This window comes from Cyprinodon variegatus, unplaced genomic scaffold, assembly GCF_000732505.1.
Source record: "Cyprinodon variegatus isolate N-32 unplaced genomic scaffold, C_variegatus-1.0 Scaffold18, whole genome shotgun sequence".
In the NCBI taxonomy this organism is placed as follows: domain Eukaryota; kingdom Metazoa; phylum Chordata; class Actinopteri; order Cyprinodontiformes; family Cyprinodontidae; genus Cyprinodon; species Cyprinodon variegatus.
In genome coordinates, this window is record NW_015150471.1 from 2479264 (window position 1) to 2500439 (window position 21176).

The 21176-nt window shown below is 36.6% G+C and overlaps 1 protein-coding gene across 1 annotated transcript in view; it reads right to left on the bottom strand.

Moving 5' to 3' along the window:
• myo1d (myosin ID) overlaps positions 1 to 21176 on the bottom strand; it is a 143874-nt gene that overhangs the window by 70060 nt on the left and 52638 nt on the right. The window contains exons 8-13 of the mRNA XM_015388051.1: positions 20060 to 20263; positions 19572 to 19717; positions 19355 to 19469; positions 17442 to 17612; positions 1715 to 1785; positions 672 to 746 (exon numbers count right to left, since the gene is read on the bottom strand). Of these exons, the coding sequence (XP_015243537.1) occupies positions 672 to 746; positions 1715 to 1785; positions 17442 to 17612; positions 19355 to 19469; positions 19572 to 19717; positions 20060 to 20263 (782 nt within the window). The remainder of the gene's footprint in view (positions 1 to 671; positions 747 to 1714; positions 1786 to 17441; positions 17613 to 19354; positions 19470 to 19571; positions 19718 to 20059; positions 20264 to 21176) is intronic.

Genomic DNA, 21176 nt, shown 5'->3' on the forward strand with positions numbered 1-21176 from the left:
TTTGTAAGATTTTTTTCTCAAATTTAGCAACTATGTAAGGACAATTAAACAGTTAACATTTTTTATCTATATATATATCTATATCTATCTATATATATACATATGTTTTATTAAGAGGCGGGACTTTAACAAATCTGTAAATCTGATGCACCAGCAGCATCACAGGCGTTGGTCTTTTAGGGTATTAAAGCTTAAAAACCATCACACGTTGCACCAAGCACAGATGTTCTGTTTTCAGTTTTAGAAAACAAACTTTAACTTCTATTTACAGCAAAAGTTAGGCGTTTTAGGTGTTTCTAAAAAATAAAAAAAAAAGGCTAAATGATTGAACTTTTAAGAATCTGATAGCTGAATAAAGTAAACAATGGGTTACAAATAAGTATTTTTGTTACAGTACTTATGTTTATTTACACAAACATTTAGTAGCAAAAATGTTATTTTAAATTGAAAAGGTTGTTTATTTTGTCGAAATATAGGTTTCGAATAAAATGAGATTAATTCATTGCAGACCATGTAGTTTTAATTGAGTCTGTCTACTTGTTAATCTTGTGAAAAATGGGAAAGAGCAGACCAAGTTAAAGGAAATTGACTGTAGACCTGGATGCATCTTTGAATTGAAGTGTACAGAATTATATTTATAGAACTTGTGGAGGTGTTGAAAAGTGTGTCACCTGTTGTACAAAAGCCTCTTGAAATCTTGGAACAGAGTGTCTTTGTTCTTATCAATAAAGCCCACCACTGAGTACCTGTAAAAAGGAAAGCCTGGTAAATACAAATCGCTGACTTTCATGTTCATACATATTGTCCTACTTGCTGCTCTTTTAACTTCATCATTAATTACAGAAATTGTCCTTGTCGATACAAAGTGGGAACATTGCACTGAAAGCCTGGTGCTAATGTACACCTTAAGATGATACACAGAGTAACTGAAGGAGCTTCCATAAATAAAGCCGCTAAAATCCACACAGTGAGAAGTGAGGAGCTCTTAGCCTCTTGCCTTATATAACTGTGGCACTGAGGTCAATCAAGGCTGCCAGTCTGGGCTTGCTCCCCTGGGTACCAGACACTTAACCGTCACAAATAGGCTCAACACATTTCCATTAGAGCCCTTATCATGGCCTTGGGGTGTGTTCGGGGACCGCGATGACTTAAAATGAGGTCACATCAAGCAATTCAAATTGTGATCTACAAATAACACCATTAAAAATAAAAGAGTTTACTTTTTATACTAGTGCACACCATACACTGTAACCTGTATAATTAATGTCAGCAATCGGACTGATAGAAATCACTTATATATCGGATCCCATTTTTCTAAATAGTATGAGTTTTACTTACTGAAATGATTCACTAAAATGAATGATATACATAGATATGTTTTATCTATAGTGGTGAACCAGTATGTCATAAAAGCAAAAAAGAAAAACCAAACATTTGTACTCAAATGGTAAGAAAGAAAAGAAGCTGCAAAGAAAATATCTCTCTACAGAGAACCAAATGGTTTTTAAAAGTCTCTTTTATAAACATCTATTTAGAGACATCTGAGAGGACCCGGCCATCAATAACCTGAACCTTTTTCTGGAATAACTTAATGTACTCGGCTGTAGTTTCAGTTATCAGTAGCCCTAAGGCATGAATACATAGAAGAGTGGAAAAGAGGATGAATCATCAGTAAAAGCTTTCACTAAATAAATGCAAACTTTAAGATACTTACACCACATCCCCTGCATAGTGCCTGATGCGAAAGTCTCTGTCGAACTCCAGACTCTTATCAGTTGGGGAGAGCTTTAAAGAGAAACATTTAAGCAGTGAATATATAAGAAAATAATAAAAAGGTTTTTACTTTTCATGCCTTCCTTGTTAAGGAAGATCAACACTAATTAAGAAAGGCTCAGATTATGTTATAGGAATTCTAAAGTAAGTTGAGGATCATCAATAGAGGTCTGGTGCTGTACTGTCTGGCAGGACATGGTAATTCTGCACAGGACTCTAACCTGTTTAACTCTTTAAAGGAATAGTACACCCAAAACATGATTAGCCTTCATTTTCTACTCACCCCCATGCTGAACAACACTCTGGAGTACTTTTTTGATATCTCAAATGCATCTGGAGATCTGGGAGGCTTCTTGCTGTCTGCTGACATTCAAATAATGGAGGTCTATGGTGACCGAGACAGAAAGGTCCATAAAAGTCCACAAAAAACGTGTCAATATTCCTCCATACTGCTCGTCCAATGTATTCCAAGTGTCCTGAGTGTGCAGCATCCAGAATTTACTCGAAACGAAGTCATTTAGAATGTTTTTAGAGCATAAACAGTAGTGTATAGGATTTCCTGAAAGCGCGCACATGCGCGCTCACGACGCTACAGAAGCCGGCAAAACCAAACCAGATGAAAGTGCGCATTCAGCTCGGCAAAGAACTCATGCTCTTCCTCAACACTGAAGTCCTCAGACATTTTTCTTTCGTTGTTTCTTTCTTTGCACAGGTAAACAGCACATTTCTTCTTCTACGCTTGCATTATTGGCAGAGCAGACGCTGAATGCGCACTTTCATCTGGTTTGGTCTGCCGGCTTCCGTAGCGTCGTGAGCTCGCATGTGCGCGCTTTCAGGAAATCCTATACACTACTGTTTATGCTCTAAAAACATTCTAAATGACTTCGTTTCGAGTAAATTCTGGATGCTACCCACTCAGGACACTTGGAATACATTGGACGAGCAGTATGGAGGAATATTGACACGTTTTTTGTGGACTTTTATGGACCTTTCTGTCTCGGTCACCATAGACCTCCATTATTTGAATGTCAGCAGACAGCAAGAAGCCTCCCAGATCTCCAGATGCATTTGAGATATCAAAAAAGTACTCCAGAGTGTTGTTCAGCATGGGGGTGAGTAGAAAATGAAGGCTAATCATGTTTTGGGTGTACTATTCCTTTAAGGCTCTCTACATACTCTGTAACCTATACACCTAAAAACAGTTCATAATTACATTTTTTTCCGTGTTGTATTTTCGTACCCCTCCCTTGGTGACCTCTTTATTTCGATTGCTTTATTTTCCTTTCTTCTTCTCTCTCTCTATATATACATGTTAATTAACACCTTTTATTATGTTTATATTGCCTCTTTTTTGTTGTGGTGTTGTATTCTGGAAAATCTTATCAAAAATAAAGTAAAAAAAAAAAAAGGCTCAGATTATTTACCAACATAATTTTAAAAGATACAAATCTAACATAAGACTTAAAATATCATTGTTTGAGATCAACACCAATACATGTATGCATCACTGAATGTTTGTGAATTAACTGTACATTACTTTGTCATTTTATAAGTTGCACATTTTCCTGAATTTGAATTGAATTAAAAAGTGAATAATTTGATATGTTATTTAAAGTAATAGTTATTTAAAGTGGTGGATTTTAGCTTTTCCACGTTGTACATGTAAAAGAAAGGGGATTTATTGAAACAATGGGGATTTATTTGGATGTAGATTAACATCTTTTATATTCATAATGTGGAATTCTATTTGTGTTGATCTGATATTATACTTGAGTTAAAAGACATTTGTCTTTATTTTAAAAATATATATAAAAGACTGATCTTGCTTGAGGTGATAACAAATATAACTTTGCATGTATTTGACTAAAAGAAAGTAGTTTTAATATTGATTACCTTAATATAACAAAAGGACAAAAAAAAAGCTTGAAACTTAAGTTCTTTATATAAAGATTGACAAAATGTTTTTCTAAATTATAGGTGTTTGATCAGACTTTAAAAGAACAAAACCTCTTATAATGTGCTGTTTTTATAACCTGAGGTCTGATTCAGCATTTAGCACTGATACAAAAAAAAAAAAAAATTAGCCAGAAAGCAGGGAGGATTTTTATTTTTCCTGTGACATAAAGGCGGTTCTGCCTCAACAAAGAAGAATAAGTCATCTTTTGGCTGCTCTATTACCCCCTGCTTAATACAAACTGCCTACAAATCTGGTGTAACTTCTTATCTGTAAAATCTCTTTATTTTACCTCCTTATAGAGACAGTCTCAGCTGGAGTTAAGTCAACTCTAAATGAATTGTCAGTCAGAAAAATGTGTGCTGGTTTTACTTTGAAACCAACTGTCCGGAGCAATTTGTGGTTCTTTGATCATAACTCTTCACAACCCAAGCTATGAAAGCTAAACTAAAGAGTTCAGGATGATTTTCAGAGCTTGGAGCATTACTGACACAGCAAACCCACTGGTGCAAAAAAACACCAAGACTGTCAGGTCTGATCAAATCTTACCGTAAAAAGAGCAGGAGGAAAGAAAGGAACAAGCACGAAAGTTAGGAAGTGAAATCAAACCAGAGGAGAAACTGAGACAGTGAGATGAGGACTGAAGATGGAGGAGGAGGGAAATAAATGTAATTCGACAGGTAGAGACTTCAGCTGTAACTAAAGAGTTTGATATAGGGGATTGTCTCTAATGGACATACCGGTACAAAGTATGGTACACTGACGATCTGTGCGTCCAACATCTATGTCCATGCTGACCTATATTAGTAAAACAAACCTGCGATAATAGCAAGTTGCATGGCTTATTTTTAATTATTGGTATTAGTTTACTTTTTTGGATTTTGCCCAGTTAAAATGAAAAAAACAAAACAAAAAAACCTGAGATTTGTAGGAGGCTATACACTGCAAAAAATTTAAATCTTAATAAGTCATTTTTTCTTAAAATAAATGTATTTTTTCTTGAACTGAGGAGGTAAGGGAGACACTTTGCCAATGGAACAAGGCAATTTACATTTAAAATGAGAAAAAACTATTGCATTGTCTTATTTCAAGTGAGTTTTAACTAATTATCTTATTTTAGGAATAAAAATACTCATTCCATTGGCAAATTCTCTGACTTACCTACTCAAATTAAGAGTAAATACACTTAATTTAAGAAATCTTTACCTATTTCTAGATTGTTTTTGCAGTGTATGCAATACCTCTTTCAAACTGGGCCAAAAAACAGTTTAAACCCGGGAACAATCAGCATTTAGTGGCAATGGGAGAAGCTCACTGATGCATGTCTAACCCGGTCAAACGACTCGGCAATGGACCGAGTCGACTCAGCTGAGAGACAGAGAACACCAGAGCCGGGTTGACCTGCTAATTTAGGTGATACTATTGAGCGCTACGTATAAGGGTCAACACACAGCGCCAGTGGCTTTTAGTCTAACAAGCCAAAACAACTCTGTTTACATTCGATAAACATGCCGCAGCTCTGGTAAGAGGGAGTCGGACAGATAATAGAGCGAAATGATAAAGGACACTGACTACGCCCTGGCTTCCTTACAAAATGCTCTCCATTGTTTACTTTCCTGATTTCTGTCGCACTGGTGACATCATCAACGCTACCCCAGTGTGATGGTGTCACTAGACACGCAGCGCCAGAGGGACAGAGGCCATGCAGCTTGCCAGAGAAGGGTTAGACCGGCTTTTTTTGCCTATGGGAAGAGATCCAAATGCCAATTGGTAGCGGGTCGACCCATGTTTGAAAAACACGCTTTAACCCAATATTTTTCAGTGGGAAAGAGGTTTCAGTAGAACAGCCAAATGCAAACAGCACTTCACTGTCCTGCTTTGGACAGAGTAGAAATGAGACGTTGAGACGTTTTTTTTTTTGTTTGTTTTTTTTACCTAAAAACATTCACATTTTGCACAGTGAAATGAGTGCTGCAGCTTGAGAAAGCTGACTTTTTGGGAGAAGTGACTGATTGATGGACACCTTTCAAATCAGCAGACTTCTCAATTATTGTGTGAAGCTCAAAATATAGTATTTAGATACTAAAACAACAGTATTTTTTGTTTTAAGTTAACAATCAAATGCTGTAAAAAAAACAATTTTGTTTTTTCTTATAGCTGAACATCATAATTACCAAATTGAACCGTTGAAATATGTGAGCTTATATAATGAAAGGGCTGATATGGACTAAATAAAAAGCTTATAAATTACCTATTTTAATATTCCCTCTAAAGCAGTGGGTTTGGCTTGTATGCTTTAATATATTAGCTACTTTTATATCCATGTTCAAATTTAGAGTGTTCTTCTGTCAAATTAGCCGTTACAAAATGTTCTGTTAGTTTATGAAAGTGATGGATGACTCATCGATGTGCTTAGAGCTCTGAATCAAAAAGAAAACACACAAGCCGCCATGTGTCAGTGGAAATTCTACAAATAAGAGCCTTATTTATTTTTTTTAACAGAGGGAGTCCACAGCCCAAAATTAAACCAGAAATGGACTGAAAGTAAATGTTAGACTGATCCAAGAAAAAGCTCCCGATGGAAATCAAAAGATTATTTACCTCCCTGCCGCTAAAGAAATCTGCTGAGACGCTAAGCTGCTTCTAACTCCTGTCAACGGGAGTTTGATGAAGAATCCAAAGAAATGTGTTCCTGCCCGTGTTTGTAGATTAGACAGAAAGTAATTAGGGAGCTGTTATAATCATAAGAGTCTGACAGCCTTTGAACAAGGTACAGCCTGTTATAAGGGATTTGAATTTTATCTTTGTACTGCTGCTCTAAGTAAATTCACTGCATTTTGCTAAAACTAGTAGGACTTTTTACAAAAGGAATAGACAAATAACACTGAGTAGAAAGACAAACATTTCTGTCTAAATATCCTAATTTTACAGGAATCAAAATTAAACTTTGTTTTCACCATTTCTTACCCATAAAATGAAGATGTAAGGAATGAAAATGTAAGAAAGAGTGAATGGATGTAGAGGAATCAGTTAAAGTATGAGCAGATGAATAATTGAGGGACAGACTGCTGAACCCTAGATGCACAAAGGAACATCATCACAGATCCTTCCTTCCAGCAGATGTTTTACTTTATAACTAAAACATTAAACATTTATCGCCCAAAGTAAATAGCTTTTTACATATACATCTGCTGTTTTTGTACAATCTAATTTTTTAAGCATTTTTCACGTGTTTTAGACATCTGTGGTTCATCCTTTCAGCTAAGGAGCCGTTTCAGGCTTGAATGTCCCAGAGATCAGAATTTAGAGACAAAAAGAAAACTAATCTTCAAACGGGCAAACCTTTACTCTCAAAATTGAAAAGCCAAGTAGAATTTCTGAAGTAACAGGTGATTTTGTGAAGATCTACACTTTGAGGTGAACTAACAAAGAAAAGACCCAAATCTTGTAGTTTCTATTGCTTTTTATTTACCCGCAGTTGCTTGTATATATTCTACTGTATTTTAAGAGGAGAATAGGGGACAGGAAAAGGACAAACAGAGCAGACAAGCAGATGCTCTCTCAGACAGACAGACTGCATCTGCTGGAAGCCACACAGCCCCTCATCCAAAACAATCAGTCACACTCCAACACACACAAACACACAGACCAGAAACAGAGCTTGGCATCTTCATTATCCACACCTCTCCTGTGATTTGGACTCAGGCTAATACCAGAACCACTCTCCGTGTCCATGTGTGCTTCCACTGTACGTCAGGGTAGCTTCACATTTTTTTTTAGAGACTTTGAGGAAAAAGAAAATCTTTGGGATAATTTCTTCTAAATGCTTGATGTGATTTGACCTGTTTTATGATGTAAAAGCCAAACACCAACATGCATTTTAATGTTTGTGAATTTTTTTGTTAGCAATTATAAAACAAAGAATTGATGACCATGGCTAAGAAACAAAGCGTTCGATTTGCTCCTAAATATTTCAGCATTAGCAATTAGGATTGTCAAAAGTATTGATACTCAAAAAAGTATCGATACTGAAACGTTGTATCCGGATACAATACTCGTTTTTAAAAGTATCGATACAGTGCTACCACCGGTGGCACCTAAGCAGTCATTCATCTAAAGCGCAGAATAGAGGACAATGCACTTTCAGAACACTGTGATTGAATAATTCTGTGCACTTTTCAGTTTCAGACTTTTTTTTTTGTAAGAGGTGCAGCTGCTGAGAATTATTTTTGTTTCTTAACCGGTTTGGCTAGTGTCATTGTTATGTGTGCAAAGCATAGCCAAGGAAGGAAACTTCATTTTAATTTCATAAGTTTTTTATCAAGCTTGCTTAATATTGTGCACAGCAAACAACCTTTAGTGTATTTATTTATTGTATTTTATTTATTATGAAAGTATTTCTGTAGAATTTTGGAGTCTTTGTTTTTATCCTTGTGGTATCGAAAATGGTATCGAGTATCAAATATTTTCCTTAGTATCGGTATCGAGATGAAAAGTTTAGTATCGTGACAACCCTATTAGCAATGCTAATTGAAAGCCTAAAATACTAAGTTTAGTTTTTATGATAACATACCCCTGCAGGCTTACTTTATCACCAGCAAAGAAAATTTAAAATAATCAGGGAAAGAAACATTTTACATTCTCAAACATTAGCATGGACCAAATCCTACTATCACCCCCTGTAAGGTGGCTGGATTCAGCCTTAGAGATGGACTGAAGCTTGAAGTCGAGCTGCTACGTCTCGGCATCAAAGGGATACGGTAGAAGTAGTTCAGGAATCCTATCAGAATGCCTCCTGGGTGTCTCCACCGGCATAGTAACAAGTTCAGATCCCCCCAAAAAACAAATGTAGGCTACTTTGAGCTAATTAGAGCTGTATTTTCTTTTAAAAAATAAAATTTAAGCAAAATAGTTACGATTTTCTTCTTTCTATATGTGATAGTAGTTGTTTTTCGACACACTTTGGACAATCTTCTGTGGTCTAATTTGGATAGAAAAGTGTTTATAGGTCTAAAATGAGCAAAAAACTATTTTATTCAAACAAGATAACTTTAGGGATTTATCAATAAATGTTGTATATTCACCAGGAAGACTAAATAGTGTCAAATATGTCGAAATGCTAGAACATCAATAGAACTTCTGAAAGAGAGGCTCGCTACACAACTAGTTGGGCGTCTTTTTCTGCAGGACAGATTCTATTCAAAGCCTGCCAATAACCCAGACCTCCGTCTTAATATTCACCTCCCCTGCTCCTGCCAGCCTTTATGCTCCCATGCATCTCCCATCACTCTCAGTTTCCAGCAGTCCTTTTAGCCACCTGTACCCTGATAATCTCCCCAGAAATAAAGAGATCCACCAGCGGACATCCAGACCTCCTGATGAGCAGCACCTGATCGTCTCTGAATCTCTGCAGTAGCCATCAAGGCATTAAAACACCACACATCAAGATAATCCCCGAATCTTTACAGCGATTTGAGTACAGAACCAGTGAAGCCCACATGTCCACCCTGTTTGATACGACATCCCCTTCATCACAGGCAACATTTAAACACCTCCACGTGCCCTTTATGTGGTCACTGACCTTGCATCACCATGGTGCTAATAATCACTTCGTTTCCATGATTAGCACATTAGAACACATGCTGAGTGTAAATTCTACCTCCTAGCACATCCCCCCTACATGTATTCATACATGACAGCTGGTGGAGGACACACACACACAAACAACTCGTTAGCATGCTGCACCTGTAGATGCCACGTGCTGCGACCGATGTGAAAGGTACAATTAAGAAAGCCAAAGGTAAATGTGACTAAACCAGAAAAGGTGAGATAATTAAGGATTAGGAAAAGAAGCTGCTGTAGTTTAAAGACATGGAGTGATGCAAAGATGCATCAGTGTTTTAGTTAAAGGCGCTTTATTAGAAAAGCAGTAGAAAAGTTAAACTCTAGATTTCTCTGGTATCAGTTAGAGGTAGACAATTCAATATCAATAAGCATCAAAACAAAACAGTGATAAGATGAACACATTTCTGTTGTTTTGCTATTACAGTCTAAGGCTACAATTTTTTTTCACTGACATTTTAGATTTTATTGTGTGTATTTGTATGTTTTTTTTAAAGAAACATTATATTTTCATTATATTTTATATTGAAGGAGCTTTATTAACTTGGCAACATAATTTTCATGTGTTTGTAAAGGATTCTGTTGTATGCATTGTTTTTTTTTTTAATGTGGGAAATATATTGAAATTCTATTGCTTCAACTGAAATTAAGAAATATATTGTTATATAAGTTTTAGCCATATCATCCAGGTATAGATATGTATATTTCTGAGTGGCTAAGAATACCAAAGTAAAAAGAAGAAGGACTGGGAAATCAGCTTTAGACCAGAAATAAATGATTATGTGTTTTATCTGACCTGATTAGCAAGTCAGAAAGGGAAAACATTTGATCAATTTTTCCATTTTCTTGAATGCATCACGTGTGCTAGGATGTTACATCCCTCCTTTGTTCATTAGCGAGAAATCTGAAGAGATCAGTACGCTTTTATATTCTAGTCATATATCTTTAACCCTGTAATGCCAAATGTATCATATTTGATACATAAGGTTTTTGAAATGTTTTGCGTCCGACACCTTTTGCATAATTTAATGGTAAAAACTTTGCTCAAAATCCTATTGTACACAATCAAATATACCTGATAAGAGGGCAGAAGACTACACAAAAAATAATCTTGACTTATTGCATAGTAATAAATTATTAATATCAAAAATGTATTTCTGTTTTTTCTTTTTACATATTTTGTTAAAAGGCCAAATAAGTACTTCAAACCAAAAAAAAGTAAGTTTCTGTTTTGTTTTATTCTTGAATCGGGCTTTAAAGGGTTAAACACTGATTAAAATGTTAAAAAATATATATTATTCTACAAACAAACAGGAGTATATCTATTGCAGAAAAGTGTTTTAGTTCTATATTTTAGCTTTTTAGTCAGGCAAGGGGCTGGAGGAGGATTCATTGCAGTCTTTTGCAAATCTCACTTTTATAGTTCTGCTGCAGACGCACAGGGAGTGCTGATAGGAACTGATGTTTACAGCTAGGTATGCTAACTATGCTATTTGCTAATATTATTGGTAAAAGACAACAATAATAAGGTTTTCTTGCTATGAAATTACTGTACTAGTTTGAATTAGGGTTGAAACAATCGGATTCATTATGATTGATCGATTATTGAAATATCATCAAATAATTTAGTTAAAAATTTATCATTAGCTGGATTATAGAGACTCTAAAAATTGTCTTTAGCTAACAGAGAAAAACACTTAGATCAGAAATTATACCAAAATTGTAAAAAAAAAAAAAAATTGCAGTTAACATAAAAAAAATAGTTTTTAAAAAAAAGTTTTCGTTTCACCTGGTTTAAATTCTGTAAAAAATCTTCTTTGAGGAACCTTTGGCTATCCGATTTTTAATCGATTAATCGAAATATCAAAAGATTAATCAATTAGCAAAATAATCGTTGGTTGCAGCCCTAGTTTGAGTTTCTAAAATGGTGACTTAATGAACTAGAGGAAGATTGCCTGTGTAAATTATCAGTCAACCAGGTGATGGCAACAAGAAACAGGCTTAAACTTGACAGGAAACCAGACTTTCTTTGTGTTTTTTAAAGACATTTCGACACCCTTCCAGGGGTCTTTGTCAATTCTGTTTGATTGCGTGGAGGTCCGTCCTCCTGCTCACATTCCAAGTTAGATGTAAATCATATAGCCACCGTTTGTTCTCCTTGATTGTTGGAGCCTTTTGTTATGTATAGATTCTGTGATTGGTCTTTATATTCAGATCTTGGACAGAGAGGACAGATGGTTTGAAGTAAGCGTCGAGAAAGCTAACACAGGGGAAAAGAGAAACCCCATCACTGAACAGAGAGGGAGGATTGTGGTTTCAGCTTCCAAGCATTTACAATTCAGACATGAAACTCATACCCAAGAAGTTACATAAGCACTTCCATTATGATTCATAACAGCAGTTAGTGAATGTGGCTAGAGCATTTTTAGAAATACAGTTGGATTTAGTCAAGCTGGAAAATCAATACACCAAAATATGTGGGGAAAAAAAAGGTCAAATGCAACTATCAAATTTAAAATGATAGCTTCAGATTAAAAAAACAATAATAAATATTTTAAAATATATAAAATCTGTAAACAAGACAGCTGCTTGATTAAAAAGACTTTATTATTTCATAAGACGAGTGAGAAATCTGGGAAATTAATCACAGCTTAGTGGACTGGAGATCATCCTGACACAGACTGAGTTAGAATTACAGCTCAGTGCATCTGTTATGGATCTGGTTTATCTGCATACATCCTTCACAGTCTGTGAAAATGTCCGATATGGGCATGCCTTCTGCTCAACTAAACTGTATGTATAACTGCAGCAATGAAACAGCCTGGACATAGTGACAGCAGAAAATAACAGCAGCTCCTGTCAGATGACTGTCTACATGGAGCTCGGCCAACAAATCACTGGATCCCAGCAGCTTTTTCTCACATTCATGTCCTCTGTTTGCAGCAGCAATCAGGTGTCACATATGTTAGAAGAAAAGCCAGTTAAACAAGTAAAAATAAATTTTACCTTTTGATATTTAAATGTTTTTTTTAAAGACATCACTACAGAGGATAGAACTGTACAGAAAACCCTTTCAGATTATATTTGTAAAAGAAGCAAAACTAAAGATGCTTTTCATTTCACCTCAACATTCAGAAACTGTATACCTGACTCTGTACTTTCTTTTCTCTGGTTTTTGCTGTAAGGCAGGCAGAGCTGCATCAAAGGACTTTTTATTGAAAAGAAAACAAAGCATCCCGCTGTTGCTGGGATACAAGTTTCTGATGGAGTTTATGGGCTGGAAAAACATAACTGTGAGTCTTTATGAAACCGCTGAAGGTCTGTTTTAAACACCATTAACTGTAGATAGAAGTGTGATTATCAGTCTTTCTACAGGCCTCACACCTTATTTTCTCTCTTGCTGTTGGTTTGGATATTTTATCCCAGTTTCGTTTCTGCCACAACACAACCTCCTGCTCCTGCTTGCTCAACCTTCACATCTCCTTTGTTCTTTTTTTATTTTGGTGTCCTGTTTTGCCAATATAGTTCTGTGAACCAATGTCCCAGAACTAGCTAATAGCCCAACAGATTTGCTTTCACAAAGCAGACCATTATGGTTATTGCCATAAAGTTCCACTTGGTACTTGTATACAAAACTTTATTGAAAATGATTTAGGGAGGAGAATCTAATGCAATGGACTTGGAGACGGAAAGGGAGGTGAGAAAGAAAGAGGGGATAGGAACTAAGAGATGATTGATAGAAATAAAGAGAGGAAAGAGTGCATGAAAAGAGAGAAAATAAAACAAAACAGTCAAAATAGACAAAACAGAAGATATAGAGTAACTGCTAGAAGGCTGCTTCCACACATGTATGAGATGAAAGGAACACAAGAGAGAACATAAGAGCAAAAAGAACAACAGACAACCGAAGTAAACATTCAGAGCAGCAAGTATCCCTTAGATGTCCAAGAGTGTCGGAGTCAAAACCTATGGTGATGACAATATTATTCAGTAGTGGTATATATCTGTAGCTTAGGATTTAGTATTAGTGTGTATCCGTAAACACCTGGAACCAAACTCTCGTGGTATGTATGGATGGGCTTTGTCTATTTCATTTCCTCAAAGATCTGATTTTTTAAAACCTACTCCAAGAACTGTCAAACACCCAAAACATGGGGTTCAATTAAAAAAAAGATATAACAAAGCAGCAGGAGCATTCCTTATTTGGACTAAAATAAAAATATTGATGAAAAAAACTAAAATAAAACAAATAAATAAAACTCTCATTTCTTTTTTTTAATTAAATGCTTTTCTCTATGTTTTAAATAAAAAAAATGTTTATATTAGGGTTTGTAAACAAAATTTGAAGGGGAACGCCATTTTTTTTTTTTTTTTTTTTACATTTGGCCATTGATTTTACATTATTACATCGCGTTCTACTCACCCATATGAGTTTTGTGTCTTTTGGTGCTGTTCTGAAGATATTTGGTTAGGTTATATCCAAGTAACGTCTTCCTATGGGCAACGAGTTGAAGGCACAAACTAAACTGTTAAAAAAAATGGTGTTCCTCTTTAAGGTATTGTGGAGGATTTGCTCTATTTTTTTTAAAAAAGACTCTCCACTTAAAAAAAATTATGTGCAAGAGCATGCACGCCCTGTTTAAAAAGTGGCTGTTCTTATCGCTCATACAAGTTTACTGTGTCCGAGCTTCCGCCCTGACCCCTAAATCCCTCAATCCCTATACAGAGTGGGGAGTATATATAGTGGACTTTATAGTGAACTCAGTTAACTGACCGTTTGCACAGATGATCACTGCTTTTTGCTCCATTGGTCAAGTAACTCCTCCGTCACTGTACGGTGCCCACGCCATCTTTGTTATTAGGCTGCTGTGACAGCAAATCCCATAATGCTTAAAGCAGGGGTAACCAATTAAAAATCAGCTGGGTCCGAATAAAGAATAAAGAAAATCAACAACCAGTAAAGGTCCAGAGACATTTTTAATTATAATCCGTTACTTTAAACAGCATTTAACACTGAAATAAAATATGGTGTTTATGCATCCATGTTATACATTGACTTTTTAAATAAAAAAAAAGAAATAAAAAAAATATGGAACCTGAACTGACCTTTTGTTTTTTTCTCGTTTTTTATTTTTTATTTTATTTTATGGCTTAATGAGAGCAATGGGCTTTAGGCTGCCTTGCAAGGCTTTAAACTTGGGTTTGAATCGAGACTAAGCCATTCTCAAGCAGATATCAAGGTGCTCATTTTGAGCCTGGATCCATATTCATTTTTTAATGTTCATGGAGGAGAATCCTGCTTCACAGCAGCAGGTTGAGCCAAACATATTTAAAATGTGCAGGGTCATCTTTGAGCAAACCATTTCACTTTTCTTTCACCAGTTCACCACAGTTCTTCCAGCAGTCCACACTTTCTCTGCTCTCTTTTTCTCATCGTCTTGTCCTTCTTTCTCATTGCGTGGCGTGTCACAGGTTTGCCTGCTGTGTCTAAAAGTAGCAGCAGCAGCAACCCAGACTGACAGCAGCTCATTGGCTAATTTGTATCACATATAGCCTGATCCCGGACGCTATGGAGAGCTTTACCATTTAAACAGGAGAAGCGGTACAAGTGAAATTAGACACTGTTGACAACATGCGGTAATTTATAAATGTTTTAAATCAGGTTGGGTCCGGATTAGACAGCAGGTTGGTCTGGATCCGGACCGCGGTCCGCTAATCCGTGACCTCTGGCATAAAGCATTCCGGGATATCTTTGCCTCTAAGGCCTTTCTTTTCTTCTCATACACTTCAGACACTTTTTCTATTACGACTTTCGGCCATTTTCAAAGGATTTTAGTGAGAAAGGTGATCTTCAAAGACTGTCTGAAACCGTAGCTCACCACAAGTATAAAGCTGAAAGTGTGCATGTGCAGAAAAAAAATTGCTAACGGGACGAGCACATAGGACAGCATTACGTAAACATATCACCAGAATGATTGACAATTAGGAGGACAACTTATTTAGATGATCCACTCGGAAATAAAAGATCGTCCTCTCTACCTTTAAACACCTTGAAATAAAGAAATAAGAAAGAAATTTAAAAAAAATTTATGTTTCTTTTCCTGCACTATTAAATTATCAGAAACAACACAATAACAGTGAAACAGAATGAAAAAAAATTTATTCGATTGTAAAGGAAAATCATAAAGGTAACCAGCAGGTGGCACCATGTTTCCCAATAAAGTGCAACAAGGTATTCAAACCAACATGGAGTCTTTGTCAGATAACATAAAGTAGAAGATCTCAGAAAGCAGTGGATCATCCACCAATCTTTACAGCAGATGAAAACACCTAGATTTATGGATCACCCAGAAGCAGAGACGATGCTACAGTTTTAGCAGTTATCCACAAAGAAAAAGAACATCAAACTGTGGTGAACCTTGCTAGGATTTTCTAACATTCAGTCATGGTGTTAGTGTGACTCGCAGAGACGCTTTGCTGCATGAAGACCCGAAGAACCTTCTATAATAGATTTATCCATGGATTCTGCTCTCTAGCAAATACTGCTGACATTATTGATTTTCATAAATGTTAGATGGCCGCAGTTTCTGCCAAGGGCAGCATTATCCATTATTAGGTTTATGTGGGTAATTATTGCTTGACACTGGAGCAGGCTAGTTTCTTTTGCCAATAAATGAAATCATCGATACCCGTGAATATAAATGTTTTAAATCCTCTAGTTAAATTAAATTAGATTAAATATTAAGCCAAAGATCTGTTTGCACAAACACTCAACATTAGACCATTAACTGTTTAGAGTTTTTTTTAGATCTAAAGTGAAGCAGAGAACAAGACAAAGAGCTTCCTCAGTTCAAACAAACAGCAGTCAGACTCCAAACAATACAGGAAATATAAAAGTTTCCAGACGATATTGATTCATGCAGGTATTAGTTCCAGGAAGCACCAGCAGGATAAGAGTGTACTGAAACCCTTGATGTGTCTGAAAGTCCTGCTAGAGGAGGAGGTCAGAGTGCAGCAGAAGAAGAGCGATGATGAGGAGCATATCGACTCAGATGAAAGAAGGAAAGGAACGCCGATCAATACACCATGCAGTACAATAGTTACCTCATCCTTTCTATATTCACAGCTTCCATCTCATCACGCAGTATTTTTACACCTTACTGTGATGGGTAGCAGTTTCTGCAGGGATCACTGCCTGCCGGGTGTTTTTTTTTTGGATCGTAGGGCAACATTTAGACTTTGAAACAGCCTCACTTTGTAGCCTGTTGATTTACCATTTAGTTCACAGCTTCCCTCTAACACAGACATCCTATCGACACTGCATCAGCATATTCTTGACTTTCTCTTTCCCTCATCTTAAAACCATCTGTTCCACTCTCCTCATAAATCTGTCTCTTCCACACTCTCCTATAGGCTCTCAGTGACATCACTTGTGCAAAGTGTTGAGTCAGACTTCCATAAACATTTTCTCTGACAGTTGTTGCCCCCTGGTGTTCAAAGAGTAGACTGCAACAGCTTCTCAGTCATATAAACATCTGTAACTTGAAATCTTTTAACATCTGCCCCTGAAAAGACCTAACAAGTTGTCTATTAGCAAACAACCTGAATCAGAGGGTAGAGACACCATAACCAAGCCACCTGCTTCTTAAACATGGACGACAATACATTTAAATGGCTTATCTTTGTTGAGTCTGAACAGACCATTAGAGTGAATTAGATATTGGATATTCCTGCTTATTGGATCATATTCTCTGCTTGCAGGGATAAGAGCCACTTAATGTATGGAGAAAACCACCCTCTGCTGTTCTCATGTTACTACAGCTGCATTAAGAGTGTGAATTCTGCTTTAGGATAACTTTAAGGGTCTTAAAATTCCCCACTGTTCACACGTCTTTGATATGTATATTCATTAGATTTTGGACAAGAGTAACCTTTGTAATATTGAGAATAACTGCATGGGATCAGTAAATGGGAGGAAAGAATGTAAGGTCCAGATCCCAGATCAGTTGTAGACACAACACTAAAAGAAAGCAATGCATCTTGGGCATTACTCAACTTTAATCACCTAAGATCTGAAGGTCAGTCCTCCTACCTTGCGGCTTGTAAAGTGAGCGTGCTTTGCCAGCTTGACGTTGAGTCCCTGCAGGAAAACCTCATCGGTGACTTTGCCAACATTCATACAGGCTTCATCCAGAACAGAGAAGATGCCTTTATGCTGCTGCTCCACCAAGTCAACAATAATCTGGTTGTTGAAGTAATCAATCTGAGAAAATGAGAAATAGGATTCAGGTCAGTGTGAAAGACATAAATCTACAATTAAATTAAATCAATATAATTTTATTAAACATTTTCACTGGCTGGTGTTCCAAGTTCAAAGATTTCTAACATGTTAGATTGGAGCAGATTTATAAACTTGGTTTAACAAGTTTTTTTACAAACATCTGCTTTGAGCATTTTCAGTTTTTCTGAAGCTTTTATTTTGCTTATATCTATCAAACCTTTATCACACTGAAAAAAATAAAGAAAAATATCATGATAAAGGTTTTGGCCATACTAACCACCTCTACATTGATTACATAAATTATGCTGAAATCTTTCGAAAGCAAATGAAAATATATTGCTGCCAAATACATCTATATTTAAAGAGACATTTTGCACGTTTTTGTTGAAAAACATATTTAAAATTTTTTATTTTAACCTTTACGACTGAAACACAGTTTGATGAGCAGACTGACACCTAAATAGTTCAGTGCAGATGCATCTATAAGGTCGAGTCCCATTTCTCTCACTTGCACTCAGTTTGGGCCCTAGCATTCGGTTTTGCGCGTTCATGTGTAGTGTAGTGGGTAGTGTGTCCCAATAGTTATAAGAGCTAGGGGGAAGTGCCCTCCAACCCTTAAAATGATCCCTTCAGACCGCGTTAGGTCAGGAGCTGATGTGGATTCCCAGAATACTTAGCAAACTCATTCAGCGCGAGGAAAAATGGCGTCCCGCAGTGAAAAAGACTTGCACAAATGTGAATACATTTTTACAATTAACCACGCATTTTTTAAAAAAATAAGTCGGAATATTTTAGTTAGACCTAAATATATTTTTTGTAATACACAATTCTACCAAGAGTTTCTTCTTTAACGTAAAGTAAGACGATTATGACCGCTGTGAAGTTAGAAGTTGGATATTGGATTTTTAAGCTGCGTGATCTATGGTTGATCCAATCAAGGCACTCCGATTTCAGCCAGCATCTATTTTCCTTGAATATACTTCAGTGGGAAGTTCTCATGCTGTTCTGCCGAGGTGACATCAAGCACCTCTATGTTAAATTAGTCAAATTTAGCAAACAATCAAAGCGTCATATTTAAGATGGATTTCGTTGATCCTCAGAAGGGACCGGCATCCAGCTTAAATCAGACACCATTTGCAACTTCACGCAAGGTGAAAAAAGTAAAGTAAAATTGTCACGAATGAGTGGAAGATACGGAAACAAGCAGAGTAGTGTTGCAGTTTTGGATTTTGGCCACCGGTGGCACTATCATAAGAAACGTCCATAATGCTTCGTTAAAGAATCAAAGAATAATATTCAACTCAACCTAAATCAGTTTTAAGGACATGCTCATACATAAATGCTGTAATTTATTTCACAACTACCAGAGGTGTAAATTGAATATTTTTATCATTAAGTGTATCGCTGTGTTTTAAACATGCAGGAGCCATTTTGGAATCAGAAGTTTGTTTGGTTGTTGCCATTTTCTTTTTATGTTGGATTGCCAACTTATAGGGCTTTCTTGGTTACGTCCAAAAAATGTGTTTCTTTTTTTTTAAAACAAAACAAAAGAAAAAAGTCCTTCTATTTAAGTTCTATTTTGCACTTCAGTTTTAAAAATCTATTAATAACACGGTGTTTTAAAAAAAAAAAAAAAAAAAGCCAGAGAGTGGTGCAGATGAAACTCAATCACTAATTGGAAGATTAGTTTCAGTTGTATGATTAAAAATGTTAAAATATCCTACATGTTTCCAGGGGATGCCTTCTCTCTGATACTCCTCCTGTTCCTGCTTCAGGACCAGCTGAATAAAGAGCTGCTGCAGCTTTTCATTACAGTAGTTGATGCAAAACTGCTCAAAGCTACGAATAAAAAAACAAGCAAAAAAATCATTTAATGAGCTGTAAAATAGTGGTATGATGATACAAATGGAAATATTTTCTAAACTTCTTCTTTAACTTCACCTGTTGTTCTGAAAAATCTCAAACCCATAGATGTCCAACACACCAATGACAGTGTTCTTCCCGTGGACGTTGGCATCATAATTTTTCACCTCAATGATGTCATTGATGCGTCCAACGATCCAGCAGAACAAGCGCTCATACATTGCCTGAGGAAGACAAAATAATAAGCATGTGTTATGCTTGTTTGTGCAGAGAATATCTCAGAGCACAAACGCTCAGCAGTAGCAAGCTGAATAACCAGGACTCTAAATGTCATAATAACAGTGAGTCAGTCTGTTGTTTGCAGGCTTATTGCGCTGGTCTTGACTGCATCCTCCACAATATTCAGCCTCTCTGTGGCGTTAAAACGTTGTGACTCATGTTACTGTGAAACCACCAAGTGAAATCTCATAACCCTGCAGGCACATGTAGACTGCAGCGGATTTAATCTCTTAAGTCCTGAAACAAAAAACACTAAAGGGTGACGATAACTGGTGTGCAGAAATGACCTTTGCTAGAGCGTCTCGCCCATAACTGGCCTCCTTTGTGGTGTGCTGTTTTTCAATGACGTCTCGACCTGTGGCCACTGTGCGGTACAGCAGGGCCTTCTCCACGTTTTCCTCCTTGGTGGAAAGAAGCTCCCTGATAACAGACACAAGCTTTGTGTTCTCTATCAGGGTAACGTCACCGTCCATTCCAAATTTTAGGTTTCCCTGCAGGACAAAACAGAGGACATTTATTTATATTTCAAATAAAAATAACACACAATAAGCATCTGCTCATGCTAGGTGCTAAATGTAACACAAATCTTGCCATGCTAAGTCTATCTTTGCACTAAAAATTATCTGCTTTCTTGCCCCAAAGGGAAAAATTAAATATTAACATTTTTTTTATCACTTGTGTAAAGGGAGTAAACTGCAACAGTTTTTTCTTAGCACATTTATTTGAGGCAAAAAGGATCTCGGATTTGGGTCCAAAGGGTTGTGTTGTGTTGTGTGCGATGATAAAGGCTGCTTTTGGTTTCAGTTTGCATTTAACTCACGCTGCCCAACTTAGATGAACATTGTCAAAATTTGTCTTTTTACTGCCAGTATTCGATGACTGTATTCACATATGTGTTATTATTGGTGTTTAATTGCCTCCACTTATAATCAGATTTAATTTCATAAGCAAATAATTTTATATTAATTCATAAATTAGGCAGGTCACCCACTTGAGAAACACAATGACAGTCTGCCTTCTTGAAAGTACACCAGCAAGGAATAAAATATTACTCACAGAAATAGAAATGTTTTCTCTTAATGGCAGATCAGGGGTTTACCTTTAGGTAATAGGGGGTTTTCAGGTGACGTCACGCTCACGTGACTACTCAGCGCGTCCGCCATATTGGGTGGCAGTCGTTTCGCTCCGTTGACCCTGCATTGTATGACGCCTTAGGCAGTATTGACACTGAAAATGGTGAAAACGTGTGTAATTGTTGGTTGCACGGCCCGTGGAGGTGGAGATCAACGCTCTTTCGCATACCAGCAATAATCCTGAATCAATGTGAAAAAACAAAACAGCTATCTGAACAACGCCGTCGATCGGCCCTGCAGGCAAGCGCTTTCGCGCACAGCCGGCCGTTAG